This window comes from Euprymna scolopes, chromosome 38, assembly GCF_053919585.1.
Source record: "Euprymna scolopes isolate OS-2025 chromosome 38, ASM5391958v1, whole genome shotgun sequence".
Taxonomy (NCBI): Eukaryota; Metazoa; Mollusca; class Cephalopoda; order Sepiida; family Sepiolidae; genus Euprymna; species Euprymna scolopes.
In genome coordinates, this window is record NC_136519.1 from 59,280,626 (window position 1) to 59,301,696 (window position 21,071).

Below are 21,071 nucleotides of genomic sequence, written 5' to 3' on the forward strand. Positions count from 1 at the left end.
TAGTTGCTTTTTAGAATATTCGATTCTATAGTCAAGAGTAACACTATTTCATTTGTTTATTCATAAAAGTTCCATTTGTTTTGATGTAATACTATCTTTTGTCTTTAATGACTGTTCACTAATTTGAAATTATTTTATGTTGTTGAGTTTTAATAATTTGAAATTTGAACAATTGATTCTACGATTATTTTTATTCATATATTTATATTATATATTTTGGGCTTAACTGGTGATACTATTTTTGTGTTGAGAGTTTTATAAATATGTATGGCTGGTAAGGTGCTTATCATTTGTGGTCTTATAGTTCAATCACGGTTTAGGTATCAAAGGAATTATTTAATTGTCGCTGCTGATGATGCTACTTTGATAATTTTATTACTATGAACGTTTTTTTATCTTATACATACAGACTTTCACTGTGCTTGTGTTGGAGATGCCCCTCCATGGGATTAATGTACTATCTCATGATGTCACTTCCTCTGGTGACGTCACTTGCGGTAACGAGTACCGGTGCCCGGCAGTCAGAGATCGGTATGCGGCCAAGGAGGTCGTGTGCAAACGCCCAACAGTTGAGGAATGGTATTGCTCAACCCGCCTTGCCTGTAATATATGTGTATACATGTTTGTTTCTAAAAATCCTGTGTTCGTTTCGTTTTATTACCATTTAACACCATAACAGTTTTATGCTGCGTTTCTTATAATTGCTACATGATAAAAATACATCCGAATGTGTGTTGAGTAGCAATTATGTACAGTTTTTATTATTATTGCAGTTGTACATGAGGGTTTTTATATAATATTACTTTTAAAAGGCTTAACCATCAGAGGGAATTCGGCTCTGATTCTACAGTTGCATATGCCGCTTTTATTGCCGGGTTTATTATTATTACCTCGGTTCCTGAAATTGAACTGAGGCAAAATGAGATAGCGGGGTAAAACGAGACACCACAGATAACTGAAACATAGAGAGTAAGAGAAAGAGAGAGAGAGAGAGAGAGAGAGAGAGAGAGAGAGAGAGAGAGAGAGAGAGAGACCTCTTTCGTGGGGAGTCTGATCAAGAGATCACGTGGTAGCGCCTTGCCACCAACATCTACCATTGTTTTATTCAGCCCCGTCCATCAAAAAGAGGTAAGTATTCAAAATTTATCTATTTTGATCTGTGACGAACTTTACTCTGAGAGTGCAGAAAGCTGGGTAGCCTGTCAAGGGGACTGTAGGAAATGGGCACACTACGGCTGTGCAGGTCTAGACGAATGCAACAAGACCCCAATCTTCATTTGTGAGCTCTGTGAAGACTGACTTATTCAGACCAAGATCCGTCTCGTTTTGCCCCATGCTTGGGGCAAAACGGGACAATACAGTTAGCTGAATAAATAATCTGTATTTCTTTTGAAAATAATTTCTCATCATTTTTTTTTGTTGTTGTGGCATTGTTTTCCAATACTTTGAATGTTCAATACACAGAATATGGTTTATATGTCAATTCTACCTTTGATTCGACAGTTCTTTTTCCCTTAATATCTCGTTTTGCCCCAGGTTCCCCTATTTCTACTGTTAGTTTTGGGTTAATTATAGCTATTTTATAATTGAGAATTACTATTCAAAACATCTACAAAAATAGGATGGTATACTCACAAAAATAACTACAAAGTTGATTAATAAAGTTAAAATAAATAAGAATGCAAAAATTAAAAAGAATATTTTAAGATTGAACAAATAAGCTCGTTTTCAGTGTTTGTCAAAGATTTATCTACCGAATATGAAACCGGAAGTATAAAAAACTACTATAACATCTCCTTTCTTTTAGGCAGTTCCACTGCATTACAATGTAGTTTGGCACTGCGTAACAATGTAATTTGGAACTGATTTACAATGTAGTTTGGCACTGCATTACAATCTAGTTTGGCACTGCATTACAATGTAGTTTGCCACTGCATTACAATGTAGTTTGGTACTGCATTACAATGTAGTTTGGTATTGCGTTACAATGTACATTGATACTGCATTACAATGTAGTTCGGTACTGCATTACAATGTAGTTTGGTACTGCATTGCAATGTAGTTTGATACTGCATTACAATGTAGTTTGGTACTGCATTACAATGTAGTTTGCCCCTGCATTACAATGTAGTTTGCCACTGCATTGCAATGTAGTTTGGTACTGCATTACAATGTAGTTTGGTACTGCATTACAATGTAGTTTGGTACTGTATTACAATGTAGTTTGACACTGTATACAATGAAGTTTGATACTGCATTACAATGTAGTTTGATACTGCATTACAATGTAGTTTGGTACTGCATTACATTGTAGTTTCGTACTACATTACAATGTAGTTTGGTAATGCATTACAATGTAGTTTGTCACTGCATTACAATGTAGTTTGGCACTGCATTACAATATAGGTTGGCACTGCATTACAATGTAGTTTGGTACTGCATTACAATGTAGTTTGGCACTGCATTACAATGTAGTCTGGCACTGCATTACAATGTAGTTTGCCACTGCATTACAATGTAGTTTGGCACATCATTACAATGTTGTTTGGCATTGCGTTACAATGTAGTTTGATACTGTATTACAATGTAGTTTGGTACTGCATTACAATGTAGTTTCGTACTACATTACAATGTAGTTTGGTACTGCATTACAATGTAGTTTGTCACTGCATTACAATGTAGTTTGGCACTGCATTACAATATAGGTTGGCACTGCATTACAATGTAGTTTGGTACTGCATTACAATGTAGTTTGGCACTGCATTACAATGTAGTCTGGCACTGCATTACAATGTAGTTTGCCACTGCATTACAATGTAGTTTGGCACATCATTACAATGTTGTTTGGCATTGCGTTACAATGTAGTTTGATACTGTATTACAATGTATTTTGCCACTGCATTGCAATGTAGGTTGGTACTGCATTACAATGTAGTTTGGTACTGCATTACAATGTAGTTTGGTACTGCATTACAATGTAGTTTGACACTGTATACAATGAAGTTTGATACTGCATTACAATGTAGTTTGATACTGCATTACAATGTAGTTTGGTACTGCATTACATTGTAGTTTGGTACTGCATTACAATGTAGTTTGGTACTGCATAACTATGTAGTTTGCCACTGCATTACAATGTAGTTTGGCACAGCATTACAATATAGGTTGGCACTGCATTACAATGTAGTTTTGCACTGAATTACAATGTAGTGTGGAACTGCATTACAATGTAGTTTGCCACTGCATTACAATGTAGTTTGGCACATCATTACAATGTTGTTTGGCATTGCGTTACAATTTAGTTTGATACTGCATTACAATGTAGTTTGGTACTGCATTACTATGTAGTTTGGTACTGCATTACAACGTAGTTTGCCACTGTATTAAAATGTAGTTTGCCATTGCATTGCAATGTAGTTTGGTACTGCATTACAATGTAGTTTGGTACTGCATTACAATGTAGTTTGGTACTGTATTACAATGCAGTTTGACACTGTATACAATGAAGTTTGATACTGCATTGCAATGTAGTGTGATACGGCATTACAATGTAGTTTGGTACTGCATTACATTGTAGTTTAGTACTGCATTACAATCTAGTTTGATACTGCATTACAATGTAGTTTGCCACTGCATTACAATGTAGTTTGGCACTGCACTACAATATAGGTTGGCACTTGTTTACAATGTAGTTTGATACTGCATTACAATGTAGTTTGGTACTGCATTACAATATAGTTTGCCACTGCATTACAATTTAGTTTGGCACATCATTACAATGTTGTTTGGCATTGCGTTACAATGTAGTTTGATACTGCATTACAATGTAGTTTGGTACTGCATTACATTGTAGTTTCGTACTACATTACAATGTAGTTTGGTACTGCATTACAATGTAGTTTGTCACTGCATTACAATGTAGTTTGGCACTGCATTACAATATAGGTTGGCACTGCATTACAATGTAGTTTGGTACTGCATTACAATGTAGTTTGGCACTGCATTACAATGTAGTCTGGCACTGCATTACAATGTAGTTTGCCACTGCATTACAATGTAGTTTGGCACATCATTACAATGTTGTTTGGCATTGCGTTACAATGTAGTTTGATACTGTATTACAATGTAGTTTGGTACTGCATTACAATGTAGTTTCGTACTACATTACAATGTAGTTTGGTACTGCATTACAATGTAGTTTGTCACTGCATTACAATGTAGTTTGGCACTGCATTACAATATAGGTTGGCACTGCATTACAATGTAGTTTGGTACTGCATTACAATGTAGTTTGGCACTGCATTACAATGTAGTCTGGCACTGCATTACAATGTAGTTTGCCACTGCATTACAATGTAGTTTGGCACATCATTACAATGTTGTTTGGCATTGCGTTACAATGTAGTTTGATACTGTATTACAATGTATTTTGCCACTGCATTGCAATGTAGGTTGGTACTGCATTACAATGTAGTTTGGTACTGCATTACAATGTATTTTGGTACTGCATTACAATGTAGTTTGACACTGTATACAATGAAGTTTGATACTGCATTACAATGTAGTTTGATACTGCATTACAATGTAGTTTGGTACTGCATTACATTGTAGTTTGGTACTGCATTACAATGTAGTTTGGTACTGCATAACTATGTAGTTTGCCACTGCATTACAATGTAGTTTGGCACAGCATTACAATATAGGTTGGCACTGCATTACAATGTAGTTTTGCACTGAATTACAATGTAGTGTGGAACTGCATTACAATGTAGTTTGCCACTGCATTACAATGTAGTTTGGCACATCATTACAATGTTGTTTGGCATTGCGTTACAATTTAGTTTGATACTGCATTACAATGTAGTTTGGTACTGCATTACTATGTAGTTTGGTACTGCATTACAACGTAGTTTGCCACTGTATTAAAATGTAGTTTGCCATTGCATTGCAATGTAGTTTGGTACTGCATTACAATGTAGTTTGGTACTGCATTACAATGTAGTTTGGTACTGTATTACAATGCAGTTTGACACTGTATACAATGAAGTTTGATACTGCATTGCAATGTAGTGTGATACGGCATTACAATGTAGTTTGGTACTGCATTACATTGTAGTTTGGTACTGCATTACAATCTAGTTTGATACTGCATTACAATGTAGTTTGCCACTGCATTACAATGTAGTTTGATACTGCATTACAATGTAGTTTGGTACTGCATTACAATATAGTTTGCCACTGCATTACAATGTAGTTTGGCACATCATTACAATGTTGTTTGGCATTGCGTTACAATGTAGTTTGATACTGCATTACAATGTAGTTTGGTACTGCATTACAATGTAGTTTGGTACTGCATTACAATGTAGTTTGCTACTGCATTACAATTAAGTTTGGTACTGCATTACAATGTTGTTTAATACTGCGCTACAATGTAGTTTGGTACTGCATTACAATGTAGTTTGATACTGCATTACAATGTAGTTTGGTACTGCATTACAATGTAGTTTGCTACTGCATTACAATGTAGTTTTGTACTGCATTACAATGTAGTTTAGTAATGCATTGCAATGTAGTTTGGTACTGCATTATAATGTAGTTTGCTACAGCATTACAATGTAGTTTGGTACTACATTACAATGTAGTTTGATACTGCATTACAATGTAGTTTTGTACTGCATTACAATGTAGTTTGGTACTGCATTACAATGTAGTTTGGTACTGCATTACTATGTATTTTGATACTGCATTACAATGTAGTTTGGCACTGCATTACAATGTAGTTTGATACTGCATTACAATGTAGTTTGTTACTGCATTACAATGTAGTTTGATACTGCATTATAAAGTAGTTTGGTACTGCATTACAATGTAGTTTGGTACTGAATTACAACGTAGTTTGGTAATGCATTGCAATGTAGTTTGGTACTGCATAACTATGTAGTTTGGCACTGCATTACAATGTAGTTTGGTACTGCATTACAATGTAGATTGGTACTGCATTACAATGTAGTTTGGTAATGCATTGCAATGTAGTTCGGTACTGCATTACAATGTAGTTTGGCACTGCATTACAATGTAGTTTTGTACTGCATTACGATGTAGTTTGATACTGCATTACAATGTAGTTTGGCACTGCATTACAATGTAGATTGGCACTGCATTACAATGTAGTTTGGCACTGCATTATAATGTAGCTTGGTACTGCATTACAATGTAGTTAGGTCCTGCATTACAATTTAGTTTGGCACTGCCTTACAATGTGGTTTAGTACTGCATTACAATGTAGTTTGATACTGCATTACAATGTAGTTTGGCACGGCGTTACAATGTAGTTTGGCACTGCATTACAATGTAGTTTGGCACTGCATAACAATGTAGTTTGGTACTGCATTACAATGTAGTTTAATAATGTATTACAATGTAGTTTGATACTGCATTACAATGTATCTTAGCACTGCATTACAATGTAGTTTGATACTGCATTACATTGAAGTTTGTTACTGCATTACAATGTAGTTTGATACTGCATTTTACTGTAGTTTTATACTGCATTACAATGTAGTTTCATACTGCATTACAATGTAGTTTGATACTGCATTAGAATGTAGTGTAGTACTGCATTACAATGTAGTTTAATACTGCATTACAATGTAGTTTGGTACTGCAGTGCAATGTAGTTTGGTACTGCATTACAATGTAGTTTGGCACTGCATTACAATGTAGTTTTGTACTGAATTACAATGTAGTTTGGTACTGCATTGCAATATAGTTTGGTACTGCATTGCAATGTAGTTTGGTACTGCATAACAATGTAGTTTTGCACTGCATTGCAATGTAGTTTGATACTGCATTACAATGTAGTTAGTTACTGCATTGCAATGTAGTTTCGTACTGCATTACAATGGTGTTTGGCACTGCATTGCAATGTAGTTTTGTACTGCATTACAATGTAGTTTGGCACTGCATTACAATGTAGTTTGGTACTGCATTACAATGTAATTTGGTACTGAATTACAATGTAGTTTGATACTGAATGACAATGTAGTTTGATACTGCATTACAATCTAGTTTGGTACTGCATTGCTATGTAGTTTGGTACTGCATTACAATACAGTTTGGAACTGCATTGCAATGTAGTTTGGCACTGCATTACAATGTAAATTGATACTGCATTACAATGTAGTTTGGTGATGCATTACAATGTAGTTTGGTACTGCATTGCAATGTAGTTTGGCACTGCATTACAAGGTAGTTTGATACTGCATTACAATGTAGTTTAGTACTGCATTGCAATGTTGTTTGGTACTGCATTACAATGTAGTTTGTCACTGCATTACAATGTAGTTTGGTACTGCATAACAATGTAGTTTGGCACTGCATTACAATGTAGTTTGCTACTGCATTACAATGTATTTTAGCACTGCATTACAATGTAGTTTTATACTGCATTACAATGTAGTTTGTTACTGCATTACAATGTAGTTTGACACTGCATTACAATGTAGTTTGGTACTGCATTACAATGTAGTTTGGTACTGAATTACAACGTAGTTTGGTAATGCATTGCAATGTAGTTTCGTACTGCATAACGATGTAGTTTGGCACTGCATTACAATGTAGTTTGGTGCTGCATTACAATGTAGATTAGCACTGCATTACAATGTAGTTTGCAACTGCATTACAATGTAGTGTGGTACTGCACTACAATGTAGTTTGATACTGCATTACAAAATAGTTTGGCACTGCGTTACAATGAAGTTAGATACTGCATTACAATGTAGTTTGATACTGCATTACAATCTAGTTTTGTACTGCATTACAATGTAGTTTGGTAGTGCATTACAATGTAGTTTGGTACTGCATTACAATGTAGTTTGATACTGCATACCAATGTAGTTTGGCACGGCGTTACTATGTAGTTGACTACTGCATTACAATGTAGTTTGGCACTGCATTACATGTAGTTTGGTACTGCATTACAATGTAGTTTGATACTGCATTACAATGTAGTTTGCCACTGCATTACAATGTAGTTTGTCACTGCATTGCAATGTAGTTTGGTACTGCGTTACAATGTAGTTTGGTACTGCATAACAATGTAGTTTGGTACGGCATAACAATGTAGTTTTATACTGCATTACAATGTAGTTTTGCACTGCGTTACAATGTAGTTGGATACTGCATTACAATGTAGTTTGATACTGCATTTTAATGTAGCTTTATACTGCATTACAATGTAGTTTGGTACTGCATTACAATGTAGTTTGATACCGCATTAGAATGTAGTTTAGTACTGCATAACAACGTAGTTATATACTGCATTACAATGTAGTTTTGTACTGCATAACAATGTAGTTTGGTACTGCATTACAATGTAGTTTCATACTGAATTACAATGTAGTTTAGTACTGCATTGCAATGTAGTTTTGTACTGCATTACAATGTAGGTTGGCAATGCATTACAATGTAGTTATGTACTGCATTACAATGTAGTTTGGCACTGCATTACAATGTAGTTTGGTACTGCATTACAATGTAGTTTGGTACTGTATTGCAATGGAGTTTTGCACTGCATTAAATGTAGTCTCGCACTGCATTACAATGAAGTTTAGCACTGCATTAAAATGTAGTTTTGTACTGCATTACAATGTAGTTTGGTACTGCATTACAATGTATTTTGGTACTGCATTACAATGTAGTTTGGTACTGCATTACAATGTTGTTTGGCACTGCATTAAAATGTAGTTTGGTACTGCATTACAATGTAGTTTGGTACTGCATTGCAATAAAGTTTTGTACTGCATTAAAATGTAGTTTGGCACTGCATTACAATGTAGTTTGTAACTGAATTACAATGTAGTTTAGTACTGCATTGCTATGTAGTTTGGTACTGCATTACAATTTAGTTTGGTACTGCATTGCAATGTTGTTTTGTACTGCATTACAATGTAGTTTGATACTGCATTACAATGTAGTTTAGTACTGCATTACAATGAAGTTTGGTACTGCATTGCAATGTAGTTTTGTACTGCATAACAATATAGTTTGGCACTGCATTGCAATGTAGTTTGATACTGCATTACAATGTAGTTTGGTACTGCATTGCAATGTAGTTTGGTACTGAATTACAACGTAGTTTAGTAATGCATTGCAATGCAGTTTGGTACTGCATAACTATGTAGTTTGGCACTGCATTACAATGTAGTTTAGTACTGCATTACAATGTAGTTTGGCACTGTATTACAATGTAGTTTGGTACTGCATTACAATGTAGATTGGCACTGCATTACAATGTAGTTTGCTACTGCATTACAATGTAGTTTGGTACTGCATTACAATTTAGTTTGATACTGAATTACAATGTAGTTTGGCACTGCGTTACAATGTAGTTTGATACTGCATTACAATGTAGTTTTGTACAGCATTACACTGTAGTTTGATACTGCATTACAATGTAGTTTGGTACTGCATTACAATGAAGTTTGATACTGCAAAATAATGTAGTTTCGCACGGCGTTACAATGTAGTTGACTACTGCATTACAATGTAGTTTGGCACTGCATTACATGTAGTTTAGTACTGCATTACAATGTAGTTTGATACTGTATTACAATGTAGTTTGATACTGCATTACAACGTGGTTTGGAACTGCATTACAATGTAGTTTGCCACTGCATTACAATGTAGTTTGCCACTGCATTGCAATGTAGTTGGGTACTGCGTTACAATGTAGTTTGGTACTGGATAACACTGTAGTTTGGTACTGCATAACAATGTAGTTTTATACTGCATTAGAATGTAGTTTGCACTGCGTTACAATGTTGTTTGATACTGCATTACAATGTAGTTTGATACTGCATATTGATTTAGTTTTATACTGCATTACAATGTAGTGTGGTACTGCATTACACTTTAATTTAGTACTGCATTACAATGTAGTTTGGCACTGCATTACAATGTAGTTTTGTACTGAATTACAATGTAGTTTGGTACTGCATTGCAATATAGTTTTGCACTGCATTACAATGTAGTTTGGCCCTGCATTACAACGTAGTTTGATACTGCATAGCAATGTAGTTTGGTACTGCATTGCTATGTAGTTTGGTACTGCATTACAATGTAGTTTGGTACTGCATTACAATGTAGTTTGGCACTGCATTACAATGTCGTTTGATACTGCATTACAATCTAATTTGCTACTGCATTACAATGTAGTTTTATACTGCATTATAATGTAGCTTGGTACTGCATTACAATGTAGTTTGGTACTGAATTACAACGTAGTTTTTCAATGCATTGCAATGTAGTTTGGTACTGCATAACAATGTAGTTTGGCACTGCATTACAATGTAGTTTGTATACTGCATTACAATTTAGTTTGATACTGCATTACAATGTAGTTTGGTACTGCATTGCAATGTAGTTTGGTACTGAATTACAACGTAGTTTAGTAATGCATTGCAATGCAGTTTGGTACTGCATAACTATGTAGTTTGGCACTGCATTACAATGTAGTTTAGTACTGCATTACAATGTAGTTTGGCACTGCATTACAATGTAGTTTGGTACTGCATTACGATGTAGATTGGCACTGCATTACAATGTAGTTTGCTACTGCATTACAATGTAGTTTGGTACTGCATTACAATTTAGTTTGATACTGAATTACAATGTAGTTTGGCACTGCGTTACAATGTAGTTTGATACTGCATTACAATGTAGTTTTGTACAGCATTACACTGTAGTTTGATACTGCATTACAATGTAGTTTGGTACTGCATTACAATGAAGTTTGATACTGCATAATAATGTAGTTTCGCAGTGCGTTACAATGTAGTTGACTACTGCATTACAATGTAGTTTGGCACTGCATTACATGTAGTTTAGTACTGCATTACAATGTAGTTTGATACTGTATTACAATGTAGTTTGATACTGCATTACAACGTGGTTTGGAACTGCATTACAATGTAGTTTGCCACTGCATTACAATGTAGTTTGCCACTGCATTGCAATGTAGTTGTGTACTGCGTTACAATGTAGTTTGGTACTGGATAACACTGTAGTTTGCTACTGCATAACAATGTAGTTTGATACTGCATTAGAATGTAGTTTGCACTGCGTTACAATGTTGTTTGATACTGCATTACAATGTAGTTTGATACTGCATATTGATTTAGTTTTATACTGCATTACAATGTAGTTTGGTACTGCATTACACTTTAATTTGATACTGCATTCGAATGTAGTTTAGTACTGCATTACAACGTAGTTTGATACTGCATTACAATGTAGTTTGGTACTGCATTACAATGTAGTTTGGTACTGCATTTCAATGTAGTTTGGTACTGCATAACAATGTAGTTTGCTACTGCATTACAATGTAGTTTGATACTGCATTACAATGTAGTTTGGTACTGCATTACAATGTAGTTTGGTACTGCATTTGAATGTAGTTTGGCACTGCATTACAATGTCGTTGGCTACTTCATTACAATGTAGTTTTGCAGTGCATTACAATGTAGTTTGGTACTGCATTACAATGTAGGTTGGTACTGCATTGCAATGGGGTTTTGCACTGCATTAAATGAAGTCTGGAACTGCATTACAATGAAGTTTGGCACTGCATTAAAATGTAGTTTGGTACTGCGTTACAATGTAGTTTGGTACTTTCTTACAATGTAGTTTGGTACTGCAAACCAAAGTAGTTTGATACTGCATTAGAATGTAGTTTTGCACTGCGTTACAATGTTGTTTGATACTGCATAACAATGTAGTTTGATACTGCATTTTAATGCAGTTTTATACTGCCTTACAATGTAGTTTGGTACTGCATTACAATGTAGTTTGATACTGCATTAGAATGTAGTTTAGTACTGCATAACAACGTAGTTTGATACTGCATTACAATGTAGTTTGGTACTGCATTACAATGTAGTTTGGTACTGCATTGCAATGTAGTTAGGTACTGCATAACAATGTAGTTTGGCACTGCATTACAATGTAGTTTGATACTGCATTACAATGTAGTTTGGTAGTGCACTGCAATGTAGTTTGGTACTGCATTACAATGTAGTTTGGCACTGCATTACAATGTAGTTTGCTACTGCATTACAATGTAGTTTAGCACTGCATTACAATGTAGTTTGGTACTGCATTACAATGATGTTTGGTACTTGATTGCAATGGAGTTTGGCACTGCATTAAATGTAGTCTGGCACTGCATTACAATAGAGTTTGGCACTGCATTAAAATGTAGTTTTGTACTGCATTACAATGTAGTTTTATACTGCATAACATTGTTTTTGGTACTGCATTACAATGTAGTTTGGTACTGCATTAGAATGTAGTTTTGCACTGCGTTACAATGTTGTTTGATACTGCATAACAATGTAGTTTGATACTGCATTTTAATGCAGTTTTATACTGCCTTACAATGTAGTTTATTACTGCATTGCTATGTAGTTTGGTACTGCATTACAATGTAGTTTTATACTGCATTAAAATGTAGTTTAGTACTGCATTACAATGTAGTTTGGTACTGCATTGCAATGTAGTTTTGTACTGAATAACAATGTAGTTTGGCACTGCATTGCAATGTAGTTTGGTACTGCATTACAATGTAGTTTTGTACTGCATTACAATGTAGTTTAGTACTGCATTATAATGTAGTTTGGTACTGCATTACAATGTAGTTTGGTACTGAATTACGACGTAGTTTAGTAATGCATTGCAATGCAGTTTGGTACTGCATAACTATGTAGTTTGGTACTGCATTACAATGTAGTTTGATACTGCATTACAATGTAGATTGGAACGGCATTACAATGTAGTTTGCTACTGCATTACAATGTGGTTTGGCACTTTGTTACAAAGTAGTTTGATACTGCATTACAATGTTGTTTGGTACTGCATTACAATGAAGTTTGATACTGCATAACAATGTAGTTTGGCACGGCGTTACAATGTAGTTGACTACTTCATTACAATGTAGTTTGGCACTGCATTACATGTAGTTTGATACTGCATGAGAATGTGGTTTAGTACTGCATTACAACGTAGTTTGATACTGCATAACAATGTAGTTTGGTACTGCATTACAATGTAGTTTGGTACTGCATTGCAATGTAGTTTTGTACTGCATTACAATGTAGTTTGTGCACTGCATTACAATGTAGTTTGATACTGCATTACAATGTAGTTTGGTACTGCATTGCAATGTAGTTTGTTACTGCATTACAATGTAGTTTGGCACTGCATTACAATGTAGTTTTATACTGCATTACAATGTAGTTTGGTACTGCATTACAATGTAGTTTGGTACTGCATAGCAATAGAGTTTGGCACTGCATTACATGTAGTCTGGCACTGCATTACAATGAAGTTTGGCACTGCATTAAAATGTAGTTTGGTACTGCATTACAATGTAGTGTTGTACTTTATTCAATGTAGTTTGGTACTGCATTACCATATAGTTTGATACTGCATTACAATGTAGTTGGGCACTGTATTACAATGTAGTGTGGTACTGCATTGCAATATAGTTTTGTACTGCATAACAATGATGTTTGGCACTGCATTACAATGTAGTTTTATACTGCATTACAATGTAGTTTAGTACTGCATTGCAATGTAGTATCGTACTGCATTACAATGTAGTTTGTCACTGCATTACAATGTAGTTTTGTACTGCATTACAATGTAGTTGGGTATTGCATTACAATGTTGTTTCCTACTGCATTACAATGTAGTTTGGCACTGCATTACAATGTAGTTTGCTACCGCATTACAAAGTAGTTCGTTACTGCATTACAATGTAGGTTGATACTGCATTATAATGTAGTTTGGTACTGCATTAGAATGTAGTTTGGTACTGAATTACAATGTAGTTTGGTAATGCATTACAATGTAGTTTGGTACTGCATAACTATGTTGTTTGGCACTGCATTACAATGTAGTTTGTACTGCATTACAATGTAGATTGGTACTGTATTACAATGTTGTTTGGTACTGCATTACAATGTAGTTTGGTACTGCATTACTATGTAGTTTGGTACTGCATTACAATGTAGTTTGATACTGCATAACAATGTAGTTTGGAACTGCGTTACAATGTTGTTTGATACTGCATTACAATGTAGTTTGATACTGCATTACAATGTAGTTTTGTACTATATTACATTGGAGTTTGGTACTGCATTACAATGTAGTTTGGTACTGCATTACAATGTAGTTTTATACTGCATACAATTTAGTTTGGCACGGCGTTTCAATGTAGTTTGCTACTGCATTACAATGTAGTTTGGAACTGCATTACAATGTAGTTTGGCACTGCATTACAATGTAGTTTGCCCCTGCATAACAATGTAGTTTGCCACTGCATTGACATGTAGTTTGGTACTGCATTACAATGTAGTTTGGCACTGCATTACAATGTAGTTTGGTACTGCATTACAATGTTGTTTGGTACTGCATTACAATGTAGTTTTACACTGCATTACAATGTAGTTTGATACTGCATTACAATGTACTTTGATACTTCATTACAATGTAGTTTGGCACTGCATTACAATGAAGTTTGATACTGCATTACAATGAAGTATTACACTGCATTACATTTTAGTTTCGTACTTCATTACAATGTAGTTTGGTACTGCATTACAATGTAGTTTGATACTGCATACCAATGTAGTTTGGCATGACGTTACAATGTAGTTTGGTACTACATTGCAATGTAGTTTTGCACTGCATTACATGTAGTTTGGTACTGCATTACAATGTTGTTTGATACTGTATTACAATGTAGTTTGGCACTGAATGTCAATGTGGTTTGGAACTGCATTACAATGTAGTTTGCCACTGCATTACAATGTAGTTTGCCACTGCATTGCAATGTAGTTTGGTACTGCGTTACAATGTAGTTTGGTACTGCATAACAATGTACTTTGGTACTGCATAACAATGTAGTTTTATACTGCATTACAATGTAGTTTTGCACTGCGTTACAATGTAGTTTGATACTGCATTACAATGTAGGTTTATACTGCATTACAGTGTAGTTAATTACTGCATTACAATGTAGTTTGGTTCTGCATTACAATGTAGTTTGATACTGCATTAGAATGTAGTTTAGTACTGCATTACAACGTGGTTTTATACTGCATTACAATGTAGTTTCGTACTGCATTACAATGTAGTTTGGTACTGAATTGCAATGTAGTTTGGTACTGCATTACAATTAAGTTTGGAACTGCATTACAATGTAGTTTGGTACTGCATTAAATATAGTCTGGCACTGCATTACAATGAAGTTTGGCACTGCATTGAAATGTAGTTTGGTGCTTCATAACAATGTAGTTTGGTACTGCATTACAATGTAGTTTGATACTGCATTACAATGTAGTTTGGTACTGCATTACAATGTAGTTTGGTACTGCATTACAATCTAGTTTTGTACTGCATGACAATGTAGTTTAGCACTGCATTACAATGTAGTTTGATACTGCATTACAATGAAGTTTGGTACTGCATTGCTATGTAGTCTGGTACTGCATTACAATGTAGTTTGGTGCTGCATTGCAATGTAGTTTTGTACTGCCTTACAATGTAGTTTTATACTGCATTACAATGTAGTTTGGTACTGCATTTAAATGTAGTTTGGTACTTCATTGCAATGTAGTTTGGCACTGCATTGCAATGTAGTTTGCTACTGCATTACAATGTAGTTTTGTACTGCATTGCAATGTAGTTTGGTACTGCATTACAATGTTGTTCGGCACTGCGTTACAATGTAGTTTGATACTGCATTAGAATGTAGTTTGGTACTGCATTTGAATGTAGTTTGCTACTGCATTACAATGTAGTTTGGCACTGCATCACAATGTAGTTTGATACTGCATCACAATGTGGTTTGTTACTGCATTACAATGTTGTTTGATACTGCATGTTAATGTAGTTTGGTACTGCGTTACAATGTAATTTTGTACTGCATTACACTGTAGATTGGCACTGCATTACAATGTAGTTTGGTACTGCATTACAATGTAGTTTGGTACTGCATTACAATGTAGTTTGATACTGCATTACAATGTAGTTTGGCACTGCGTTACAATGTAGTTTGATACTGCATTAAATTGTGGTTTGATACTGCATTTCAATGTAGTTTGGTACTGCATTACATTGTAGTTTGGTACTGCATTACAATGTAGTTCGGTACTGCATTACAATTCAGTTTGATACTGCATTACAATGTAGCTTGGCACGGCGTTACAATGTCGTTTGCTACTGCATTACAATGTCGTTTGGCACTGCATTACAATGTAGTTTTGCACTGCATTACAATGTAGTTTTATACTGTATTACAATGTAGTTTGGCACTGCATTACACTGGTGTTTCGAACTGCATTACAATGTAGTTTTCCACTGCATTTCAATGTAGTTTGCCACTGCATTGCAATGTAGTTGTGTACTGCATTACAATGTAGTTTGCTACTGCATTACAATGAAGTTTGGTACTGCATAACAATGTAGTTTGGTACTGCATTGCATTGTAGTTTGGTACTGCATTACAATGTATTTTGGTACTGCAAAACAATGTAGTGTTATACTGCATTACAATGTAGTTTCATACTGCATTACAATGTAGTTTGATACTGCATTACAATGTAGTAGTATACTGCCTTACAATGTAGTTTGATACTTCATTACATTTTCGGTTGGTACTGCATTACAATATAGTTTGGTACTGCATTACAATGTAGTTTGATACTGCATCACAATGTAGTTTTGCACTGCGTTACAATGTAGTTTGGCACTGCATTACAATGTAGTTTGGTACTGCATAACAATGTATTTTGGTACTGCATTACAATGTAGTTTGGTACTGCATTACAATATAGTTGTTTACTGCATTACAATGTAGTTATGTACTGCATTACAATATAGTTTGGCACTGCATTGCAATGTAGTTTGGTACTGCATTACAATGTAGTTTGTTACTGCATTGCAATATAGTTTGGTACTGCATAACAATGTAGTTTGGTACTGCATTACAATGTAGTTTGATACTGCATTACAATGTATTTTGGTACTGCGTTGCAATGTAGTTTTGTACTGCATTACAATGTAGTTTGGTACTGCATTACAATGTAGTTTTGTACTGCATTACAATGTTGTTTTATACTGCATTACAATGTAGTTTGGCACTGCATTACGATGTACTTTGGTACTGCATTACAATGTAGTTTAGTACTGCATTAGAATGTAGTTTGGCACTGCATTACAATGTAGTTTAGTACTGCATTAGAATGTAGTTTGGTACTGCATTACAATGTAGTTTTGTACTGCATTACAATGTTGTTTTATACTGCATTAGAATGTAGTTTGGCACTGCATTACAATGTACTTTGGCACTGCATTACAATGTAGTTTTGCACTGCATTACAATGTAGTTTGGTACTGCATTACAATGTAGTTTCATACTGCATTACAATGTAGTTTGATACTGCATTACAATGTAGTAGTATACTGCCTTACAATGTAGTTTGATACTTCATTACATTTTCGGTTGGTACTGCATTACAATATAGTTTGGTACTGCATTACAATGTAGTTATGTACTGCATCACAATGTAGTTTTGCACTGCGTTACAATGTAGTTTGGCACTGCATTACAATGTAGTTTGGTACTGCATAACAATGTATTTTGGTACTGCATTACAATGTAGTTTGGTACTGCATTACAATATAGTTGTTTACTGCATTACAATGTAGTTATGTACTGCATTACAATATAGTTTGGTACTGCATAACAATGTAGTTTGGTACTGCATTACAATGTAGTTTGATACTGCATTACAATGTATTTTGGTACTGCGTTGCAATGTAGTTTTGTACTGCATTACAATGTAGTTTGGTACTGCATTACAATGTAGTTTTGTACTGCATTACAATGTTGTTTTATACTGCATTACAATGTAGTTTGGCACTGCATTACGATGTACTTTGGTACTGCATTACAATGTAGTTTAGTACTGCATTACAATGTAGTTTGGTACTGCATTAGAATGTAGTTTGGCACTGCATTACAATGTACTTTGGCACTTCATTACAATGTAGTTTTGCACTGCATTACAATGTAGTTTGGTACTGCATTACAATGTTGTTTTTTATTGCATTGCAATGTAGTTTGGTACTGCATAAGAATGTAGTTTGGCACTTCATTACAATGTAGTTTGGTACTAAGAAAGACATCGAAATACTTTGTAATCTTCTTACCCCATCAAAGCTGGATGAGATCCGTCTGCTTTGACATCGTCCAGGGTAAATCCAATTAAGCTAGATTCATCATGAATTACTGATGAGCCACACATCCCTATAAGAAGAAATGGAATAGTTCGTTTAACGAATATTTTAACGATAAACAAATATAAGACGATTCATTTGTCTACATGACGATTAGAACTCCATACATAAGCATCACATCAAGAAAATCCATAAAAATAATAAGACATAATAAAAAGCGAAACTTGTTTCGTTTCGTTATTCCTTTTTCACTTCAATGTGTTTGCTTAAAACTAATGCATATCTAATAACTAGAAAGGTTACCCAACGTTTCTCGGTAAAAGTAACAATGTAATACGGACTAATGAATAACTTCTCTTTTTAAGAATGGGTACTTTATTCTCCTCGAAGAAATAGCGATCATAGTTGCTAACAACCCTTATAACGTTGGTATGTTTCCAGTTTCGCAATACTCTGACAATAGACTTTCAGTCCACGGACAAAAATTTTCCGCATGTCAAAGTGTTTAATCCGCGTTGCACTTCTAAGAAATAAATTAAACATATCTTTCAATAAAGATTTTTATATCAATTTCGAAATTTCATAAACATCTGTCCAGGATATATTTAGTTTGAAGGAAAATTTCATAAAAATCTGTCCAGGATATATTAAGTTTGAAGCAAAATTTCATAAAAATCTGTCCAGGATATATTTAGTTTTAAGGAAGATTTCATAAAAATGTGTCCAGTATATATTTAGTTTGAAGGAACATTTCATAAAAATCTGTCCAGGATATATTTAGTTTGAAGGAAACTTTCATAAAAATCTGTCAAGGATATATTAAGTTTGAAGGAAAATTTCATAAAAATCTGTCCAGGATATATTTAGTTTGAAGCAAAATTTCATAAAAATCTGTCCAGGATATATTTAGTTTGAAGGAAGATTTCATAAAAATATGTCCAGTATATATTTAGTTTGAAAGAAAAATTTCATAAATATCTGTCCAGGATATATTTAGTTTGAAGGAAAATTTCATAAAAATCTGTCCGGGATATATTTAGTTTGAAGGAAGATTTCATAAAAATCTGTCCAGGATATATTTAGTTTAAGGAAGATTTCATAAAAATCTGTCCAGAATATATTTAGTTTGAAGGAAGATTTCATAAAAATCTGTCCAGGATGAATTTAGTTTGAAGGAAAATTTCATAAATATCTGTCCAGGATATATTTAGTTTGAAGGAAAATTTCATAAAAATCTGTCCGGGATATATTTAGTTTGAAGGAAGATTTCATAAAAATCTGTCCAGGATATATTTAGTTTGAAGGAAGATTTCATAAAAATGTGTCCAGGATATATTTAGTTTAAAGGAAAATTTCATAAATATCTGTCCAGGATAAATTTATTTTGAAGCAAAATTTCATAAAAATCTGTCCAGGATATATTTAGTTTGAAGAAAAATTTAATAAAAATCTGTCAAGGATGAATTTAGTTTGAAGGAAAATTTCATAAATATCTGTCCAGGATATATTTAGTTTGAAGGAAGATTTCATAAAAATCTGTCCAGGATATATTTAGTTTGAAGAAAGATTTCATAAAAATCTGTCAAGGATGAATTTAGTTTGAAGGAAAATTTCATAAATATCTGTCCAGGATATATTTAGTTTGAAGGAAGATTTCATAAAAATCTGTCCGGGATATATTTAGTTTAAGGAAGATTTCATAAAAATGTGTCCAGGATATATTTAGTTTGAAGGAAGATTTCATAAAAATGTGTCCAGGATATATTTAGTTTAAAGGAGAATTTCATAAATATCTGTCCAGGATATATTTAGTGTGAAGAAAAATTTCATAAAAATCTGTCCAGGATATATTTAGTTTGAAGGAAGATTTCATAAAAATCTGTCCAGGATATATTTAGTTTGAAAGAAGATTTCATAAAAATCTGTCCAGGATAAATTTATTTTAAAGCAAAATTTCATAAAAATCTGTCCAGGATATATTTAGTTTGAAGAAAAATTTCATAAAAATCTGTCCAAGATATATTTAGTTTGAAGGAAAATTTCATAAATATCTGTCCAGGATATATTTAGTTTGAAGGAAAATTTAATAAAAATCTGTCCAGGATATATTTAGTTTGAAGGAAAATTTAATAAAAATCTGTCCAGGATATATTTAGTTTGAAGGAAAATTTAATAAAAATCTGTCCAGGATATATTTAGTTTGAAGGAAACTTTCATAAAAATCTGTCCAGGATATATTTAGTTTGAAGGAAAATTTAATAAAAATCTGTCCAGGATATATTTAGTTTGAAGGAAACTTTCATAAAAATCTGTCCAGGATATATTTAGTTTGAAGGAAAATTTCATAAAAATCTGTCCAGGATATATTTAGTTTGAAGGAAAATTTCATAAAAATCTGTCCAGGATATATTTAGTTTGAAGGAAAATTTAATAAAAATCTGTCCAGGATATATTTAGTTTGAAGGAAGATTTCATAAAAATCTGTATTGGATATATTTAGTTTGAAGGAAAATTTAATAAAAATCTGTCCAGGATATATTTAGTTTGAAGGAAACTTTCATAAATATCTGTATTGGATATATTTAGTTTGAAGGAAAATTTAATAAAAATCTGTCCAGGATAAATTTAGTTTGAAGGAAGATTTCATAAAAATCTGTATTGGATATATTTAGTTTGAAGGAAACTTTCATAAATATCTGTCCAGGATATATTTAGTGTAAAGGAAAATTTCATAAAAATCTGTCCAGGATATATTTAGTTTGAAG

At 33.7% G+C, this 21,071-nt stretch overlaps 1 protein-coding gene across 1 annotated transcript in view; it reads right to left on the minus strand.

Moving 5' to 3' along the window:
* The window catches only part of LOC145263164 (amine oxidase [flavin-containing]-like), a 156,488-nt gene that overhangs the window by 22,497 nt on the left and 112,920 nt on the right, over window positions 1-21,071 (minus strand). Inside the window, exon 10 of the mRNA XM_080120180.1 lies at window positions 18,280-18,376. Within this exon, the coding sequence (XP_079976306.1) occupies window positions 18,280-18,376 (97 nt within the window). The remainder of the gene's footprint in view (window positions 1-18,279; window positions 18,377-21,071) is intronic.